General features: G+C 37.1%; 1 protein-coding gene across 10 annotated transcripts in view; it reads right to left on the bottom strand.

Moving 5' to 3' along the window:
* The window catches only part of RALGPS2 (Ral GEF with PH domain and SH3 binding motif 2), a 152,272-nt gene that overhangs the window by 15,260 nt on the left and 118,059 nt on the right, over positions 1 to 18,953 (bottom strand). For 9 of the 10 annotated variants that reach the window (XM_054211237.1, XM_054211245.1, XM_054211238.1 and 6 more), the window contains 4 exons: positions 8,344 to 8,398; positions 4,636 to 4,713; positions 2,975 to 3,080; positions 2,159 to 2,251 (listed from right to left, as the gene is read on the bottom strand). In XM_054211237.1, the coding sequence (XP_054067212.1) occupies positions 2,159 to 2,251; positions 2,975 to 3,080; positions 4,636 to 4,713; positions 8,344 to 8,398 (332 nt within the window). The remainder of the gene's footprint in view (positions 1 to 2,158; positions 2,252 to 2,974; positions 3,081 to 4,635; positions 4,714 to 8,343; positions 8,399 to 18,953) is intronic. The other variant, XM_054211236.1, reaches the window with a different exon arrangement.

Below are 18,953 nucleotides of genomic sequence, written 5' to 3'. Positions count from 1 at the left end.
TGCTGGCATATCCTTAGACAACTGTTGTAGGTATTGACACATCGGTGACATGGGGAATATTAAAAGTCAATTCAATAGGTTCAGAAAATAATTTTTGAAAGAGCATTCTAAATGATATGACTGCATTTCAAGACAAAAGTAAAGGCTTTTACAGTAACAGAGCCTCAAGAGGATCAGATACCAGACTTGAATGTTTACATTTGTTACCTTTTTACTTCATTTACTTTTCCTAAAGAAAGGGTAAGACCATTTAAATGATTAAAATTGTTATTCTGAAGGAAGCGTATAAGCAAATGGACCACATAAAAACTCAATATACTTAATTTCCAAACAATAAAATACCAGCTATGCAATTTTTACAAGTTCTTTAAACCCATATGTTATTCAGATTGTTTTAAAATATTTATACACAATACCGAAAAAGCTTCTGATTGAGTAGGTACAAGTATGGCAAAGTCTTCCATCCTTCAGCACTTTGACAAACACTGGACAAGAGAGACTTAGAAAAAAATGCATATTCTCTTCTTAAAAGAAAACAAAATGCGATTTTGGCATAAAGCTTAAAGGCATCACATCAGTAACAGGAGCACAAAGTCTGTCATTACAAAATATTTCTCCTCCATTTCTCAATGTTTCTAGAAAAAACAAGCAGCAACTGTTAGTGACATAATGCCAGCACAAGTTTTCTCTTGGTTCTTTTTTTCTTTTACTTTAATACTTTGCATTTCTGCTCATAATAGTTTACAAGTCTACTCTTTCCAGTTACCTTTATTTTTAATGAGGCAGACTCCTTCCATAAGGTTTTCACTGACACCAGAGGCAAATACATCCAAACACAGGCATTTCTCTAAGGACACCCAGGAGAGAGAATGCTTGGCTAACAGGCTTTTGGTCTGGGCTAGTATTGTCTTAACTGGCAAGACAAATTAAGTAGGATCAGTTTTGATTTCACCTAAGCAATCAAAGCTCATAGGGGCAGGGAAGACGGATGATGGCAAAGAAACCATGCAAATATTTCTACAAGTATTTAGCTACTATTAAATTACGTTGAGCATTAGAATACTGTTTCCTAATAAACTACTTCCAATAAAAGTGGAAAATACTCAAATTTTTTGTGGATTAAGACAACGTTACACAGTAACTTTCCACACAGAAAATTCAACTATCTGGGAGTCTACTAATCAGAAATCTTAAGCTTCAAATCTCTACCCTCTGAACATAAAAATGTCAGTATAAGAAAACAGTATTTTGCAGAAGAAAGAAATAAGATAGTCCCTTTACAAGGATTCTAGGAGCACATCTCAGTTTGTAAAATTACATAAGGTTTATGCAGAGCAAATGTTCTTCAGTGACAGTTGTCGTAAATTAAGCTGAAACACTGGCCAAGGCAACTATAAGTAACGGATCCGAGTAGTGTATGAACTTGGAAAAAGATCCAAGTACCTCAAATTTTACCCAGTTTCTTAACAGAATCTCTGGCGGCATCCTATTCCGTTACAATTAACCAGTGCAAACAGGAACTATGCACATCATAACATCCCTGGAACATCTACAGAAAATCCTTTTATTACTTTCCCACATAAGCAAAGTATTTTTAGCTTCTTTCAAATAAAGTTGCAGCGAATGAAAGGAAAGCCAGCATCATATGATACGCTAGCTCTCTGTATAACATATGAAGTATTTTGTACTCCATTGTAGTTAACGGATTACACGACTAGACAGAAAAAGACAGAAGTCTAATTTTACCACATATATGAAATCAATACACGTTTAACATCACATGTAGTGACTTCTGAGTCTTTCGGCATCAATGCTTGTTTGGATGTCAAGTAGCAACAACTGTTACAAGACTCAGAGATCATCAAAAGATACAACTTCTACCTTAGAAAAGCAGAGTGACCCAATGACATAGTTCCTTCTTATAGGCCAATAAACTCAAAGGCTCCTATGGCATATGCAAAGCAGATGTTCTTGGTGTAGCATATAAACATGGATGTTATTTCCATTAGGGCATATCCATATGAGGTGACCGACTGATTGAAAGACAGCACAGTGCTGACTAGAAATCATGCAAGTCCTAAACTACTCTCAGTGTTTACATGAGGAAATCACATTTTAATTTTGGCAGACGATACTGGAATATGTCTGGTTTACATACATGTTTTCTCTCTGTGGCCTTCAGAGATTTTGCAGCGTAGTAAAAGAGCTGGGTTCCACACAGCGCTACCCAGTATTTCGTCCAAGATGCTACCTAGATAGAAAAGATAAAAGAAAATTACAACTCAATATTATGAATCATTTCCCTTATCTGTGGCACAAATAGTAGTTGTCATCCTGCGAGAACATGACAGCACTAACTGTCCAGCCAAACCATCAGCCACGTTTCTAAAGCTGCTGTTTCTGGTTATTCGTGTAGGCCTATGAATGCTTTAAAAATCCAGAAAGCAGAAAGAACATGTGCCTTTCCTCAGTCATCTGAGAAAAATTTTGTGCATCTTAATTCTATACTTTCTGCAACCCTTATTGAACACTTGAGTTAGAGTACATTTGTCCCTTTTCCACTTTATGTACTGCCATAAAGTATCCCCCATTGTCATGAATATGTATTTTGATTTATAACTAATAACCAAGCATTTGTGATACAAATAGTAAGGGTTAGTATGTATGCATAAATTGTTAGGATCCACCTACCGTTGAGGAAGACAAAACATGCTCCTCTCTTTTAAAGTTAACAGTAATTGTAAGAAATTTTATATAGCGTTATACTTCTCTTCTACTCCCTAGATTAGGGGTATAGCCTTATAAACTGAATAAATCCACCAAACAGAAGAATGGAAACTCTAGCAGTGACCCTAAACCTTAATCAGCAAGGCAGAGATCTCAGACACCTGAGTTATTTGCACAATGGTCATTTTTATTGTCTTTATGACTGGGTAAAGGAAGAAGGTGAGAAAGTGAATTAAAAAAATCTTACTGTAGGTTTTTTGCCTTCTTTCAACAAAGTCTTCCTCCTGAGAACACCTTGAATAGTAACTGCTCCTGGATACAAATGAACAGCCAGATCTTCAGATTCTAGGGAGCTGAAAGGAGCATGTGAAGATTTGTGTGAAAAAATACTTTTCCTAAAGTAGTTTTCCAATCATTACCACACACTAATGCAAACATCTGTATTTTAATTTAGAAATGTCAACTTTTTATTAACTGGACTTCATTGTGGAAAAAGACTTTGGCTGTTACAAGGAATTGCTGTTGTGGAATTTACACAAGCAAAAGTGATCAGAAAAATTAATTAGCCAAGCAGGTAATCCTTAATTAAAAAAATTAAAACTCAAACCACAACTGAAATACAAGAACAATTAATTTCAAAAAGCAAACGTTTGAAGGACATTCATATTGTTGCTGTAGGTGTTAAAACCTCTCCTTCAGTCCTTGCAAGAAAGATTGAGTATTTTTTTGTTAGAAACACTGGAATCATTAGCACATCAAAAACGAAGCATAGCTCAAACATGCACAATCTTTAAAATATCTGAAAGCAAGAAGAGTGGGCAGGAGCAATAAAGAGTAGAAACCCGAACCATAGCTTTAAGGTGTTTTAATGCATGTGGTGTTCTACTAATAACCTACCCTATGTAGGATCTAAGAGCAATGGGACAAAACAAATGCCAGGCACAGCACCGTGAAAAGAAAACTTAGCTTTATTAAAATTACAAAGCTGACTGGCTTACAAAAGATTCTCAATCAGAAAAAAATTACAACAGAAATAATTTCAGTAAGCATCAATCAGAGCACATAACTAAATTGCTGAACCCGGCAGCTTTCTAAGAAAAGCCAAGAAATTGAACAGCGCCTGAAACTCATTTTGAAGTAAGCCAGGATTTTCTGTTTCATCCTTCCTAACATCCATGAATGTTCAAAGCCAACTGGAAATCTAGCAAACATTTTCCTTGCAGCACCTACTGAGGAGGATGATATGGAGACAATTTGGGACATTGACAGATGTGAACATGAGTTTAATTCAGTGAGACAATGCTTGCTTCTTGACATGAAAAAACTTTCATATTCAACAGTCATTTCTTTCCCAACCACAGCTGGAGAAAGAATTTGTATTTTAATTAATCTGAATAATCAGTTATATTACTATGTCAGCTTGCAAATAATACTACATATAATGAATTGGGGACAATTTTAATGCATTATTCATTTTAGCCATATTTCTTATTTCAGGGAAGAAGGGAAAAGAAATTCAGTACAAAACTGACACCAAAGAAAACATCTTGAATGCTATCCCATTAGCACAAGAAGCAGCTTTGTTGTCCACATGAGAACTACCAACACCGCTACACAGTGGTGGGGAGTTAAAAGTTACCTCTGATAAAACATCTTTAAGCCTTCATATAAAGATCCAGTGGTTCAGAGCTTGGATTTGCAGATCAGAACGAACAAAAGCCCTTATGGTGATATAGGTTAAGTCATAGAAGAGGAAAGCTTTCAGTCTGAGAAAAAGGTCTCTACCTTTATTTTGACACGTAAGTTAGAAAGATAACATCAGAAAACACCCACTTAATTATTAAACCAAACCAAATCACCAACACTAGAGGGAAAGTTTGACACCTCTGTGTGCAGTGGGGATTGTACCTGCTGGCCTTCATGTGGCCTCGATAGCCATTTCGTGACACTCTTGTCCCCGGACCGAGAGAATGGTACAACCTGTTCCTGTTGGATTCCATTATAAATTGTACATATTACATATACTTTTATTCACACAAACAGCATGACTGCTAAAACAGCACAGTATTTTTTCTGTGTGCGTATCACAAAGCCACTTCTTCCACATAAGAAACAGAGGATAATTTTATTTAGAAAAATGCATGCAGGGGTGGATACCACAGTTTTTATTTCATCAGATGTTCTCTTTGTCAGTACTCATGATACTAAAGTGTTTTACGGGCATCAGGAATAATACATTTCGAGAGCAAAGTCTGCATTTAGTTCTCAGAGATTAAATCAATGTAAAGGAACCATATTAATAAAACTTGTATGTCTTTAAATTCTGACCATAGATTTTACTACCAAAATATTATTCAAATTCTCTGACTGTACACACACACAAGCTGTTGGGCTGAAAGGAATCAAAACCACTATCAAACTATGACTGACACTGCTTAAACTACTATTGATTTAGTAACATTGAAGTAAACTAAGCAACATTTCAATTCTCCAGTTCATACAAACTTTAAACTTTACATATAAGCTTCACATTTTAGAGTCCTTAACCTGATCTATACTGTTATCCATAGCCAGGACTTGTGTTCTAGACCTGCCTTTTAAATACTGCTTTGCTTCACTGAACCTTGTTTTTTGGGATCAGATACCTTAGTTGACTGAATTCCATTTAAGTCAATAGAAGTATACGCACTTTGTCCTTACCTCCTATTTTTTATCCATTTTCCTTTCATGCAGAAAGATTGAAAATCAGCTCTAATTCTGCAGAAGCAGGCAGTTAAGTGCAAGATTACGAGAATTTTACAAGCAAAATCTCCTACATAGTATAAATCTAACAAATCCATTGCCCATGAGAGGGGCTTTCTATTAGCTGGACAGGGCTGTATTTCTCATAATGGGAAACCTAAACAAGCAGCAATGTCGTGTTTCAATCTGAACTCACAGTAGCATACAGTAGGCAAACAAAACAGTCTTAAACAAGGCACAAAGTAAAGGTCAGCAGCATTAAACAAGAATGCATTTTTTGTTTCTTTGGTTTTTTTTTTGCTTGTTTTTAAACCAGCTCAAACTATTGTCTTTGTTGCAAGAAGAATTATCAAAAAGATACTAGTGAATTACCTTCTACTAATCTATCTGAGAACATGCCATCATTTATTTTTCAACAAAACTGATATCTTTGAATTTTTTATTTTTTTTAAAAATACATTCAAGATACAGACAATTAAAACAATAATTAACATAACGGAAAGAAAACCATAAAATACGCTGTATATTTGTGTGTACATATATTTTGCATGCAAGTTAAATACATTTTCTTCTTACCTTTAAGCGTGTTTTTTTGCATAACAAGGAGGCTATCACTCTTGCATTCAAGCTATTTCAGGGATATCTATTCAGAGACACTCAGGATGACAACCAATGAGACTGAAGTGTCACTTCGTATACTGCCCTTAGCATGATACAACTGTCAGGACTTGGAATTAAAGTCCTTCGAGTAATTTTGATTAGCCTAGAGGGACACGCCAATTTTGAAAACTCTTACTCGAGGTTCAAACTAGGTTTCTGTTGCTCTTAAAAAACAACAACCCACAAACCAATCAGTGACTCTAGTTATAATCCCTTCTGCATTTCCCAGTTACAAACAACAGGAGGGCCAGGAAAATCAGGAATATTTAATACAATTCCTTCTGTTACCTGGGGAATCTGCGTGTGGGGTATCTAATTACTTCCTGTTAGGTATATTATGCAGATTTAAGCCCTTTTCATCATTTTCCTCCTACCCAAAGATCCTGTTTCTAAATCACTGGGGAACATTGAATTCCCACTTGCACTGCATAGGAAGTAGTCATTTATAACACTGGAAGCATCCCAATTTTGCCAGTAGCAAACTAATGCTTCTCCCTCACTTGAAAAGTCTTTTGTAAGAATTGAAACCCACCGTACAGCCCAAAACTAGACAGGCGACCCCTCTAGTTATCTTAAAATTTAACACTTGCAGTGTAAATTGAACACTTACAGTGTATTATCTACTAAATTCCAAAACATGCTTTCATCATCTTATAATTCGAGGAACAGACACAAAGTTGTTGTGTATCTCTAGGAATTTCACACATAATGTTTTAAGTGTCTGTAAGGAGCCCAATCCCTCTCCCTGGAAGCAGGCAAGAGAACTCGCCCTCAAAAGCATGCAAGTTCAGAGGTCCCAAAGAGCTCCCTCAGGAAAGAGGAAAGTACTGAAGGGAAGTGGAATCTGCAGGAGAAAGAATCTTCTGACATAACTGTTTGACATGGAGCAAACCTTTTAACGGGGGGGAGTCTGGGCCAGCCAGTTTTCATTACAACGGGGATGAAAAACCTCTGCTTTGTTTCAGAAGTCTGCACAACTCTGGCGAGTGTCACCATTCTCTAAAGATGCTTAAGACAACTTAAGCCTGAAGCTTCCTAAAATTTTAAGTTTCTTATGGTTCATAAGGTAAAAGCACTCAGTTCACCACTTTGTCTAACGCTTTGCTACACAACTCTTTTGTCTTTGACAAATAACCTGAACTTGTTTAATTCCGTGATGCAACAGGGAAGGAAAACCAAGAAGAAAACCTTTTGAATGTTGTGGGTTGCATCACTGAGCACATACAAGTTACAGATTTTCCTTCTGACCGAATTTTCTGTTTATGTTCTGATTGCTTACATAAGGGAATCACAAAGGCATATCCTCATGTAGGTAATCATATTTATAGCATGAAAGATCGAAGAATTCACCTTTGGCACTGAGATATTTTCAAAGATTTCTTCCAAAAAGTAACACAGAACTTCAACCGCTTCAAGAAGAACATGAGGTTTGTAGTAACAGTTCCCAACTATAGAGTGCTTTGACAAAAATTTCTATGAAACACGTCTTCAAAGCATGACAGAAAGTCACCCATGGCAACTCTGAAGCTGATCGATTACCCAAAATTGTATTATAGAAGCAAATTATGCACTGTATTGTGCATCTTACTGAGCTGTGGGAAGATGAAATTTCCACCTTTTACTATATTAAACTACAGCTGTTAGTCTTTTTCCATAGTCTCAAATACAACATGGGAAAGGATTGAAGTGGCCAATGTCACCTGAGCATGTATTTGGATAAGGAGTAGGATATTAATTCTGAACCACAAAATCAGGCATTAGCAAAGGGCATTACTGTGCCTTCCCATGTAACAACGAAGTGAAAAGCAGATGGGAGAGACAAAACAAGCGACAATGTCAATGACAAGAACAAAGGGACTAAGAATGGATGAAATCTCGGGGAAAGTGAAAACGTAAAACAGATAGGTCACATGAATAGCATACAAAGGATATACACGTATAAAACCAGAAAAATCATTTGGGGTTTAACAGTAGTCTGATTGAGCTATTTAGAAGAATGTGTGCAATAAGTAAGCACCCAATTAGACAAAAGCCCTATTAACTGCTTGTGAGCAGAAGGTACTTCGCTGCTGCTTTAACAGATCCAAGTGTACTTACTACAGTTTACTAATATTCTTACATACGGAAGACCTCTAGATCACTAAAATAAAGCATCATTTTCAGTGGATATGTCTGAATAGAGAAATGCAGGTTCTGAGTGACAGTTTTTCTTACCTTTCAAATGCTGGCCAGGAAGTCTCTTCACTGAGTTCAGAACCATCACTGCTACCTTGAAACAGATAAGAACAAACGATACTTTATTTCATCATCTACCATCCATCTATTTCAATTTTTTCTGGTTCTCCTCAGAATATTTAAGACTAAATGTGTAAAAAATACTTCACTAAAATACTACAGTGAAAATTCTTCATGCTTTGCTTCAGGAATTTCACAAACTGAGGTAGAGATTTGAAGGGACTGGGTCTAGGTGCACATTAAGGTGAAGAAAAGCAGCACGAATAAATAGGAAAGGCATTTTCAAAATTTAAAGGACATCCTAAATGCAGATTTGTCTGATTAACAAAACAAGCATTTAAAAAGAAAAGTCACTTATTTACGTAATTCCTTATGAAGTCATACGTGGTCATCACAAAGTAATCCAATGTTACTGCAAGTATTTTATTTTAAGCACCTAAAGCAGAGGAAAAACAAAATCCAAATACCTGATGCATCCACTCATGGCAGGCCCATAAATAACATAGTAACTTTACAATTATAGTAAATGTCATCAGCCTGAAAAATCAGCATTTAAATCCAGACACAAGGTAGTGTTATCTGTAATGTTGTTAAAAATCTGTAAACATACATCAATATACAAATACTGTTAACAGAACCTGGTAACTTCAGTTACTGACTGTACTATAAACAATGTTCAAGCTGTTGTCTTGGCAGCTCTTCATCTTTCAGACCAGACCAGCTTTCTACACCAGCCCCCATCCTTGCCCTCCACTTCAAGCCAAAACGTGTTTTTGGCTCCAGACAGCCCTTACTCCTCAGTTTCAGCCTAATCCAATGTCAGTCACTGCTAAAAGCCCACCTTTTGGTACTTTGACTTGACAGCTCATTTGCTCTGCCTCCTGAATACCCGTATATAAAAGGAAGAATTGATTTCCAGTCATTTTCAGGCAAACCAAAAAAGTAAAATAAAAAAAAAAAAACCCACAATCAGTGCACCTTACTTAAGGGTTGCCACAGAGAAACAAAGGTTCCCTGTAATTTTACACAGAAAATCAGCAGGGAACAGTGGTGTCCCGAATAACAACAATAATCTGTACAAAGGTAAGTCTGGATGTCCACTGAGTAAACACGGAGTAAAGATGGAGGCAATAAAAATTCACACACAGCAGAGGTAATTCCAGCCAAGAGCTATGAAAATCTCAGCATGGACTAAAGTTCTCTCTGTGCAAAATCCAGAGAAAATAGATGCCTTTATCTGGCAGCCAACTCAACTTAGATGCCTCTTTTCCAAGTATTAGCTCAACATCCTCACATTAACGTGATCTCTAGGGGATACTAGATAATTTGGTCTCAGCTTACCCTGAACCTTTCCTAAAGGAAGGTCCTAACCTGGTTCACACTAACGATATTGTAAAAAGGACTTGTATAGTGGAAAAAGCTAAGACACATATAAAAGCAATGCTCCACTGGAGCTACTGGCTCCTAAACTAGGCATAAAGGTCTGCAAGAAGGGGAGTACAATACTTAACAGGTGACTAATTATTTTCTAAAAGTGTCTTTAAGATTTTAGTAGAGTCATAAAATAGTTTGAGTTGGAAGGCACCTTTAAACCTTTAATAGGATCGTGGTCATCTAGTCCTAATCCCAAAGTAGTACTTACATTCCCTTACAGGATCTTACATGCTAAGGATCTCCCATTGATCCTTAAGCATTCGACTGCTTAAAAGGTTACAGCACCAGGCAGCTTGCCCGTAAAAGAGAAGTACAGTTACTTATACTTCTGTGACTTATACTTCCTCCGTAGCTGTGAGGGCAACGTATCAAAGAGCCACGGTTACTGCTGTTGAGTAAGTGTTATGACTTCAAGGGACCGTCTGCACAAATTTAATCTATCAGCAAACATTCTGGTGCCACAAAGCAGGTGAGTAAAAAGGTGATGATAAAAATAATCAGAAGTTCTGTTTGTCACAGTTTACATCTGACCTGCAGCACCATGGAAGAGAATGTGTGGACTGAACTCCACATTGTTCTACGCACTTTTATACAGGAATACCACATACCACATGTCCCAGGCAAAACTGGAGTAACCAGTTGGAGTATCCTATCCATATGGAGCCTGCTGCTGCAGTAGAAGTCTTTGCAAAATCCCAAAACAAAGCTGGAAGAAACAACTGTCACTATCTATTGTCAGCAAATTCCACATCCACATCACAATGAAAAACTCAATGATTTATCCCAGCCAAACAAAAACACAGCTGCACTCTCTGCAAGGCAAAGTCTCTTCAAACAAACAAGTAGTGTGGTTTGGGGAATACAATGATAGAATCAGATGTAACAGAAATTCAGAGACAACCTTAAGCAGGTATTTTGGATAAGACTTTCCAGCTGACCGTCTTTGAGGAAGACTGTTTATAGCAGGATCTCTTATCACAAGATCTTAAAGTTCTGTAATCTTTTTAGCAGGGGGAATGACAATTAGAAAGGTAGGTTTCAGGTATGACATTTTCTCAGCATGATGATTTCTCAAGAAAGGGAATCCCGCATCCTGGACTGTTGCAAAGACAAGAGTGAATTGCTTGAGCCATCTAAACAAACAAGAGACTGGCATGAATAGGCAGTGAGTACCTGATGCTACTATCACATGCACTTGCGTCAAACTAAGGCACAGACTACATTATTCTAAGCAACTGTAATAGTCTAGAATGGCAGGTCCTGGAATATTTCAAAGGTCTAATCCAGATCTGCCCAGATAGAGAATCTCTCCTATTTGTTTGGTGAGCCTACTTTTGAATTTTTTAGTAATTTGAGCTGGGTGGGACCTTGGGAGGTCATCTGGTCCAACACCCTACTCAAAACTAACTTGGCAATCAGATTGCTGATGGTCTCATCTAGTCACGTTCTTCAAAGACGCAGTGTCTACAATCTCTCTGAGCAACTCTTACCGTGTTTCACAACCTGCACGTGAAAAAAATTTTCCTTGCATGTAATTGAAGTTTTCCTTGTTGCTACCTGGAGCAGTATGTTCTGCAAAGTGGTGCAGTAATCCGTTTGCCCTAGTCATCCAGACAACACCGAAGTTATTAGGGACAATTAAAGTCTTATTTATTTCCTTATTACTGCATAGATTTAGCTTTATATTAACAAGAAGTGCAGCTTCAATATGACTAGAGATTTACTTGATTGAGGCCCATGTGATAGAAACCCATATAATTAGAACCCAATAACAATACTGATGTATTCTTTAATCGTTAAAAATAGGTTGATACACTAAAATTTTATCTGAAATGGCATTTTGATAGGAACTGTATTAGCTTGGCTAAGAAAGTTACAGTTCAAGCCCTGTACTAAGTACTCTAGAGAAACACTTAAAAGCTAGTGTTGCTTTTAAAAAATGCATAACAATGTAGAGCAAAAAGAGCTGAAATGTCATCTTCCAGAAAGTGATAATCCTTGTTACAGTATCAGTACAGTTACAGAAGTTAAACAAATTTGGGGGATTCATAAACAAAAGTTTCATTTTAAAAGTTTAATGTATACAGAAATTGCCAATTACACTTTTAAAAGCAACATTAATTTAGAAAAAAGTGGGCCAAACATGACAGCTATTGATTTAACATTTATATTGAGGCCCATACATGTTTTAAAAAATTGTAACAAAAAACTTGGAAAAGGTTGAATTTTAGCATTTGACTAGCCCTCTAACATCTACATAGAATATCTGGAACAGAATTCTTTTAGATTCTAAAAAACCTTAGATTTTTTGCACAACAAAAGTTCTGATACTAAAAAAAAACCCTTTCCCAAAAAGCAAAAGAATATACATTACATCCCTCCTTCCAAAACAAAACAGAGGTGAAAGGAACTGTTTTTAACTTACTAAGAGTTAGATACCTAGCCAAATTCTTTTTAAACCTTAAGTGCACTATTTGACTATCACCTCAACTGGAAATGTTTCATTCATTCAGTACTTTGAAAATATATCACCTTCTTAAATTCTTCTCAAGTATGTACTCAATATTTGAGTTTTTCCAACAACCTCAAGCAGGTCTTCAGGTTAAACTTAATAACAAATCTTAGGGAGTATAAATCCTTTCTATTAAGTAATGTTCTACACAAGTTTTGGGTTTGTGTAAGAAGCCACTTGACACAAACCACTGTCTTCCTAGTTTTCTTTAATGCTAACAAAATAAAAAATTTACTGTACAGGGTTAAAAAAAAATCAAAAACCAAAGTCGTGTTTATCTTTACTACATAACAGGAAGGTTTTTTCCTGTCTTAGGAGTAACAGCAATTGGAAAAATGTTTTTTTTTTTTGCTGTGCAAATGATTATCTGAAAAGTTTCAGGATTGTTTACACAGGGTATCATAGAATGGTTTAGGTTGGAAAGGACCTTAAAGATCATCTAGTTCCAATGCCCCTGCCCTGGGCAGGGACACCTCCCACCAGACCAAGCTGCTCCAAGCCCGGGCTTGAACACCTCCAGGGATGAGGCAGCCACAGCTTCTCTGGGCAACCTGTTCCGGCATCTCACCACCCTCACAGGAAAACATTTCTTCCTAATACCTAATCTAAACCTATCCTCTCTCAGTTTGAAACCATTATCCCTCGTCCTATCGCTACACTCCCTGTTAAAAAGTCCCTCCCCAGCTTTCCTGTAGGCCCCCTTTCGGTACTGGAAAGCTGCTATAAGGTCTCCCCAGAGCCCTCTCTAGAGCTCCAGCACTGCAGCTGAATACAGACGTGAATGTTCTGTTCACGTTTGTAGATGGGCATACACGTGTCTATGCTACAGCCACACAAACAGCGCGAGGCTAGGTTCCGAGGTATGTGATAGGGAATATCTATACCATTGCGTAGCCGTTCTCCCCAAGTCGCGGCATCCACTCATTGCTGAAAGTCTGAGGACATAGAACCTTTAACACAGGCTTCCTTTATCCAGAAGTTAGTCCCTAAAGTTAAACAGGTGTTAATATAAACAAACCAACCCCAAAGAGTTTAAAAAGTACTCAGACTAAAAATTTTTTCCCCTTCTCAAATCTGCAACTGACACTCTCTTGGCTTCAATTACATAGTGTTTCCAGAGTTGCAGTCACTATAGCTGGTGACTGACCTGACAGAGCTCGAAATTCTAATGTGAAAACAGAAAAAAATTGGTCTGGAGGCCTGAACATCAATTGCTGTAGCACAGCTAACATCATGGAGATGGACTTCATGCCCTAAATTTATGTTCTGCCTTGTTGAGTCTATGACCGTACTGAAAACCCTCATGTGTATTTGGACTAGTTCATTACCATTTAACTATTGGACAATAAAGTTTAAATAGCTCAACTTTGGCTTGCTAGTTAACCAAATAAGAACAGTGCAGAGACTGGCAAACAACTCAAGCAATATGCTGCCAGAGAATCAACGCAAACATGTAATACCATCACCGATAACGACTTTCATCATGAAAAGCTGACAAAGGCAAATAACCAAGTAAGACAAAGATGGGGCAGAAACAGGGGTTTTGTACAGCTGCATTAATCACAAAAAAACTCCCAAGTGTATGCCCTGGACCAAACAATACTAATAAGGATTCACGAAGAAATGGGGTACTAAAACTCCTGTATAACCCTCTCCTCTCAAATCCAGGCATCTACATGTGCGTTTTTAACCTAAAGCATTATACAGCTCTTATATTTACCCTATCACTAAACTAGTAGTAAATAATAACAAAATAGGGTATCCAGATTTATGGCAAGAGACATCTATATACTCATTTAATTGGAATATTAAAAAAAAAAAACACCTATTTCTTCTGCCTGAAACTCTACCTGAACTTTGATCTTCTAATGCAGACTGGTGATGACTCAGCGTCCTAAACACCTGAACAGCACAGTACAGGGTAAGGAATCAAACAAACACTGGCTGTGTAGAGTTCACCCCTGCTCTATAGGCTGCCAAAAACCTGAAAGTAAATGCACACACTGTATACCTACACCTATACTTTATTTATTTAAAGAGAAACATAGTCCCTTGTAGAATTCAAGTTCTTCAAGATGGTGACTTAAAAGAGGAATTCATTAAAATGCTGATATTCTTGTATCCATGTCATGCCAGTTTTGGTTTGAAAATGTACTGTTCTTACAAAGGCACTTTCTTACACTAATTCCAACTGATTTAAAATACCTTTCTTTGACTTTGCAGCATTAATTTCTCTGACTGCATTAGATCAAAGGCTCAAGTTATTCTTAAGTGATTGGAACACACAAATTAAGGTAAATTTTCAATAGCCTTAGTTTTTCCAGAGTTTTCATTGTAGATTAGGAAAAATAAGCGGAAGAGAAAAGATAGATTGAAAAAGAAAACACTCCAAAGTTAAGAACGAAATTTGCATCCAACACTGCTACAAACATAACCTATAAATGTGTTTTCTTAGAATTTTTAAACACCTAAAATTACATTCTCAATTTCAGCCAAATATTTCTGTGTTCATACTTCAATACCTATTCTTCTATGGCATACGTGTGAGAATGCACCCTTCAAAAAAACACCCTCCTAAGCAAAATTACTTTGCATCCAGTGGCGTAAGAGGAGAAAAACTACACAGACACAATCTATGAAAAGAGGGGTCTATTTTATACTGTCCCTTTACCTCTACAGAATTACTTGGACAATTAGCCGTTGTAAACAAATACAGCTTCAGAAAAAAATTTGGTAATGCGGCTGAACCAAATCATAAGAAATAGTGGAAATACAGAACTTCTGAGACGATTAATGAAGTGCACTGAACATTGCTGTAGAGATCCATAAGAGCACACTTACGCAAGAAGAGAATACTTTAAAAGGAAATGAAAATCAGAGAGTATTAGAAAAACATGTATTCTTAAAAAAATTAATCTTACAAATGAAAGGACGTTTCATGCTATTTCTGAGCTGAACCACAATCAAAGTAAAAGCATCTTAATTTATGCTACTTTTAGGTGAAAGCCAGTAAATACATGGAGAAGAGCTGGTGAGAGTGTGCAGATGGTTCCCTCAATCCAGCCAAGAGCAATGCTTAGACCTCAGAAGAGCGAGCTTGCTCTTTTGAAAGTGTATACAGTCATCTCATCAAAATGGAGGGATCACAGAACAAAACTATCCTGTAGCTTTAAGACCTACTGGTGGCAAATTTAGGGTGGATTCTAAGAATGAAATGAATCATAACCCACCTAAGAATGAAATTAATCATATCCTTGAAGATCTTAATTCTCTATGTAATTATAAAGAGCTCCAAATGACAAGCTCAAATGCAGCTGTCTAAATTATGAACATCTAAAACTTAGAAGAGATTATCTCCTCTTGTTACATTCCTGAATTCAAGAGGACATTTCCCGTCTGATACTGTATATATGACTGGTCAAGTGTTTCTTCCTTCTAACTAGGATAGCCTCATCACTGCTGGAAAAAACTGAAAAGAACTGTTTTGACCCAAGCACAAGGAATTAGTACAACAGGGGCTGTATCTTCATTTTTTTTCAGTTCTAAGTTTTTGTAGAATGAGTTGAATGTACGCAATCAGCCTCCAGACCCTGAAATTAAGAAAAGAATCTGATAAAGGTCTCTGACCATGGTTTTCATGTTACAGATAGGACTATTTTCCAGAAATCCCATACCTGGGTCACTTTCTGCATTGCTGCTTTAGAAATCTGTCATTACAAAGAAAAATACCCACTTAGTGTATCCTTCATATTTGAAAGATTAGTCACACTTATGTAAAAATTTTGGTATGCTACTCACCACTCCCAGAATAGATCAGTTTTTCCCAGTACAACAATCAAAATTGTCCATCACCACTTGAATATTTATTTTTAGTTTAGACACACACTGCTGGATCAACTGCTCAGTTTTAATATGTTTATATGCAGAATAGGATTTCATACAGCCCTGACGCTCAGACCTAGTGATGCTGTAACTGATCTCTTTATCACAGACTGAAAGCTTCTCTCAGATTGATAACTGAAGAAATGCAAGTGCAAGAGTCCTCATGTATGTGAAGATGGTGTGTTCACCAGTGGAAAAAGAAACAGTCCTCTGCTGAATCTTCGTAACACGCCTATAACTTGCTTTACTTAATTGCAGACAATAGTAATCTGTTAACAGCAAAGGTGACTCAGACCTGAGGCCTGATAAAAATACACGAACTCACATGCTCTAAGAATTTCGATAAAGCAATGTAACAGTACTGTGCTGCACACAAACGTCCTATAGACACTGTTGTTACGCTGCTGCTTTTTTGATACTTGATGTAGAGGAAGATTAGATCAGATCCTCCAATATGAAAGGACTGCAAGTGTCTGAACACCTCCGAGCCCCCAAAACACAAGAGCGATTTAAAGTAGTATTACAGTCATGTTTAAGGTTGCATTCAAGGTGCTGGCCTATCAGAAATATTGTCCATGCTTTGAAGTGGGATTACTTATCCAAAAAGTTAAATCCTATATAGGCTTATATCTAAGAAAAGGTAGTCTTGTTTCTAGAGCAACAGGTTTAAGTCCACATTTATGGGCAAGGTGAGGAATAACGCTTTTTTCAGTATGCACATTCAGAATTTTTCTTGACTGTCTTTTGAAGTTGTGCTGTAGAATACTGTAAACCTCCTCTCTCTGCTGCAGTGACTGTACTATTTCCAAGTCCTGAGTAAACAGACTACTTCAAACATGGAGGAACTTAGCAGCTTCAATCAACTTCCTTAAATCCTGCTGAAGTAGCAGTACAGAATGCCAGACGACTTACGTTTCCAAGAACTCTTCAGTTACAGATACTGCAAGCCCCCAGAACTTACTCTCTTCCTCCATACGTATTTCTAGCACCTCTAATAATCTTGTGTCATTTACATTTTCATAATCAAACGGCAGTAAAAGTAACAATGATGCTAGACTGTCAAAACACTGACAAAACTAAAGTAATGGAGTATGGGGAGGCTGGAGGTGGAAGAGAACAGGAGCAGGGAAGTTCTAACCACAAATGCTGATCTTACACAAAATGCATAAGGTTGCTGTTTCATGAGTCTTCTGAAGTGGCAATTTTCTTCCAACTTGTAAGGGTGACTACATCAAGTCGATAAGGTCACGCCTGAGCTAAGCAAGAGAAAAGAGTTGAAAAATCCAGAGATCAGACAAAGAAGGGAAACACTGTATTCTGGTGACTGGTATTCTGTGACTGGTTCTTAGTTGTACCTCACAAAAAACTGACTATCAGCTCTGGAAAACCTGCCCTGCTAAGCTCCAATGGAGGCAAATAAATAATTTACTCTGGAAAAAGGATCAAATGCAGAGAAGTTTCTTAGATATTTAGACAGAAAACATCAGTAAAAGACGGCACTGAGAAAAAGGCAATGCTACATCTCAACAAAAGTGACAAGAAGTCTTGTTTTTTCCCCTAAATCCAGCATAACGCTGAGAAGATTGCACTTGAAGGGTACTTAGATGCATGAGAAGCTTTAATCTGTACTGTGCAATTCCTGAGAATGCAAGCTGTCTGTATCCTGATAAGAAGTACCATTTCTGCTGGATGATCCTGAAAAGGCAAACTTTGCCATTTTTGCCAGAGAGCCTGTAGAAAAACGGACAGAGGCAATGCACGTTTACTAGCGGAAGCTACCTGATGTGAACAGGTTCAAACTACTTTGGTCAAAGCTAGATCCACAGATTTATTAACAACATGATTTTTTAAAATTACTGTCTCTAGATATTTGACTTTTTCCCACATGAAAATTATATCTAATGTTTGCTCAGAACATGTTCTTCTCAAGAAAATACATGAGCAGCTCCTGAAACCAGCATAATTTGAAACTGCGTGACCTTGCTTCTCCCCAGGAGGGCTAAAAAGCAAAATCGTTTTTTAAAATTAAGTTATCCAAAGAAATGCATAACACTACAAAAATCCTGCATTACATAAATATGGAATAACATCAAATTCTATAAGATAATAATTTTGAGAAAAAGGACTGTGAGAGAGCTTCCATTTCTCAACCCTAGCTGCACCTAAGCCTGGGTAGGTGGATCTGAGAGGCACTTGCCCTGCCCTCCCTCCGCTTTAAGGATCTGGATGTAACAGGAGAAAAGAGCAAATGCTGTCACATAAGAAACTCAGGAAGCAGGAGTTCTCAAAATAAGAACACCCTAAATATTTGAAGATCAGTAACTTACCAAAATGAAGTTGATTCTAATATTTTGAAGCATGTGAAAGTTAAATTGCTATCTACTCCCAACAAAATTAAGGAATAATTACAAAGTATGGTCTTAAAGACTGTCAGCACTTTACAGTTCTCCCTGTCAATTTGATATGGAATTTTAAAGAGAAATCATACCACAAGACATTTTTAATTTGGATTGATTGGGGGCTGGGGGGGAAGTAGGAAACAGTGCCCTGAGCTTCCCACCATCCCCATCAAGGAAGAAGCGGAATAACAGTGGTTGTATCGTTAAAGGGGATATTAAAAATAACATCTGCTTTTTTGTAATTTGTCAGCATGTAGTTCATGCTGTATAAATTATGCTGCCCTTTTCCACCCATGTTTCTCAAGTTTGTTCTAAAATAGAATTTTTATTTTAGAACAGTACCACTGCTTGTACAATTGCCA

The sequence above is a fragment of the Rissa tridactyla genome, chromosome 8 (genome assembly GCF_028500815.1).
Source record: "Rissa tridactyla isolate bRisTri1 chromosome 8, bRisTri1.patW.cur.20221130, whole genome shotgun sequence".
NCBI classification, from domain to species: Eukaryota; Metazoa; Chordata; class Aves; order Charadriiformes; family Laridae; genus Rissa; species Rissa tridactyla.
Note: the sequence above shows the minus strand (reverse complement) of the source record. Positions and strands in the feature narration are given on the sequence as shown.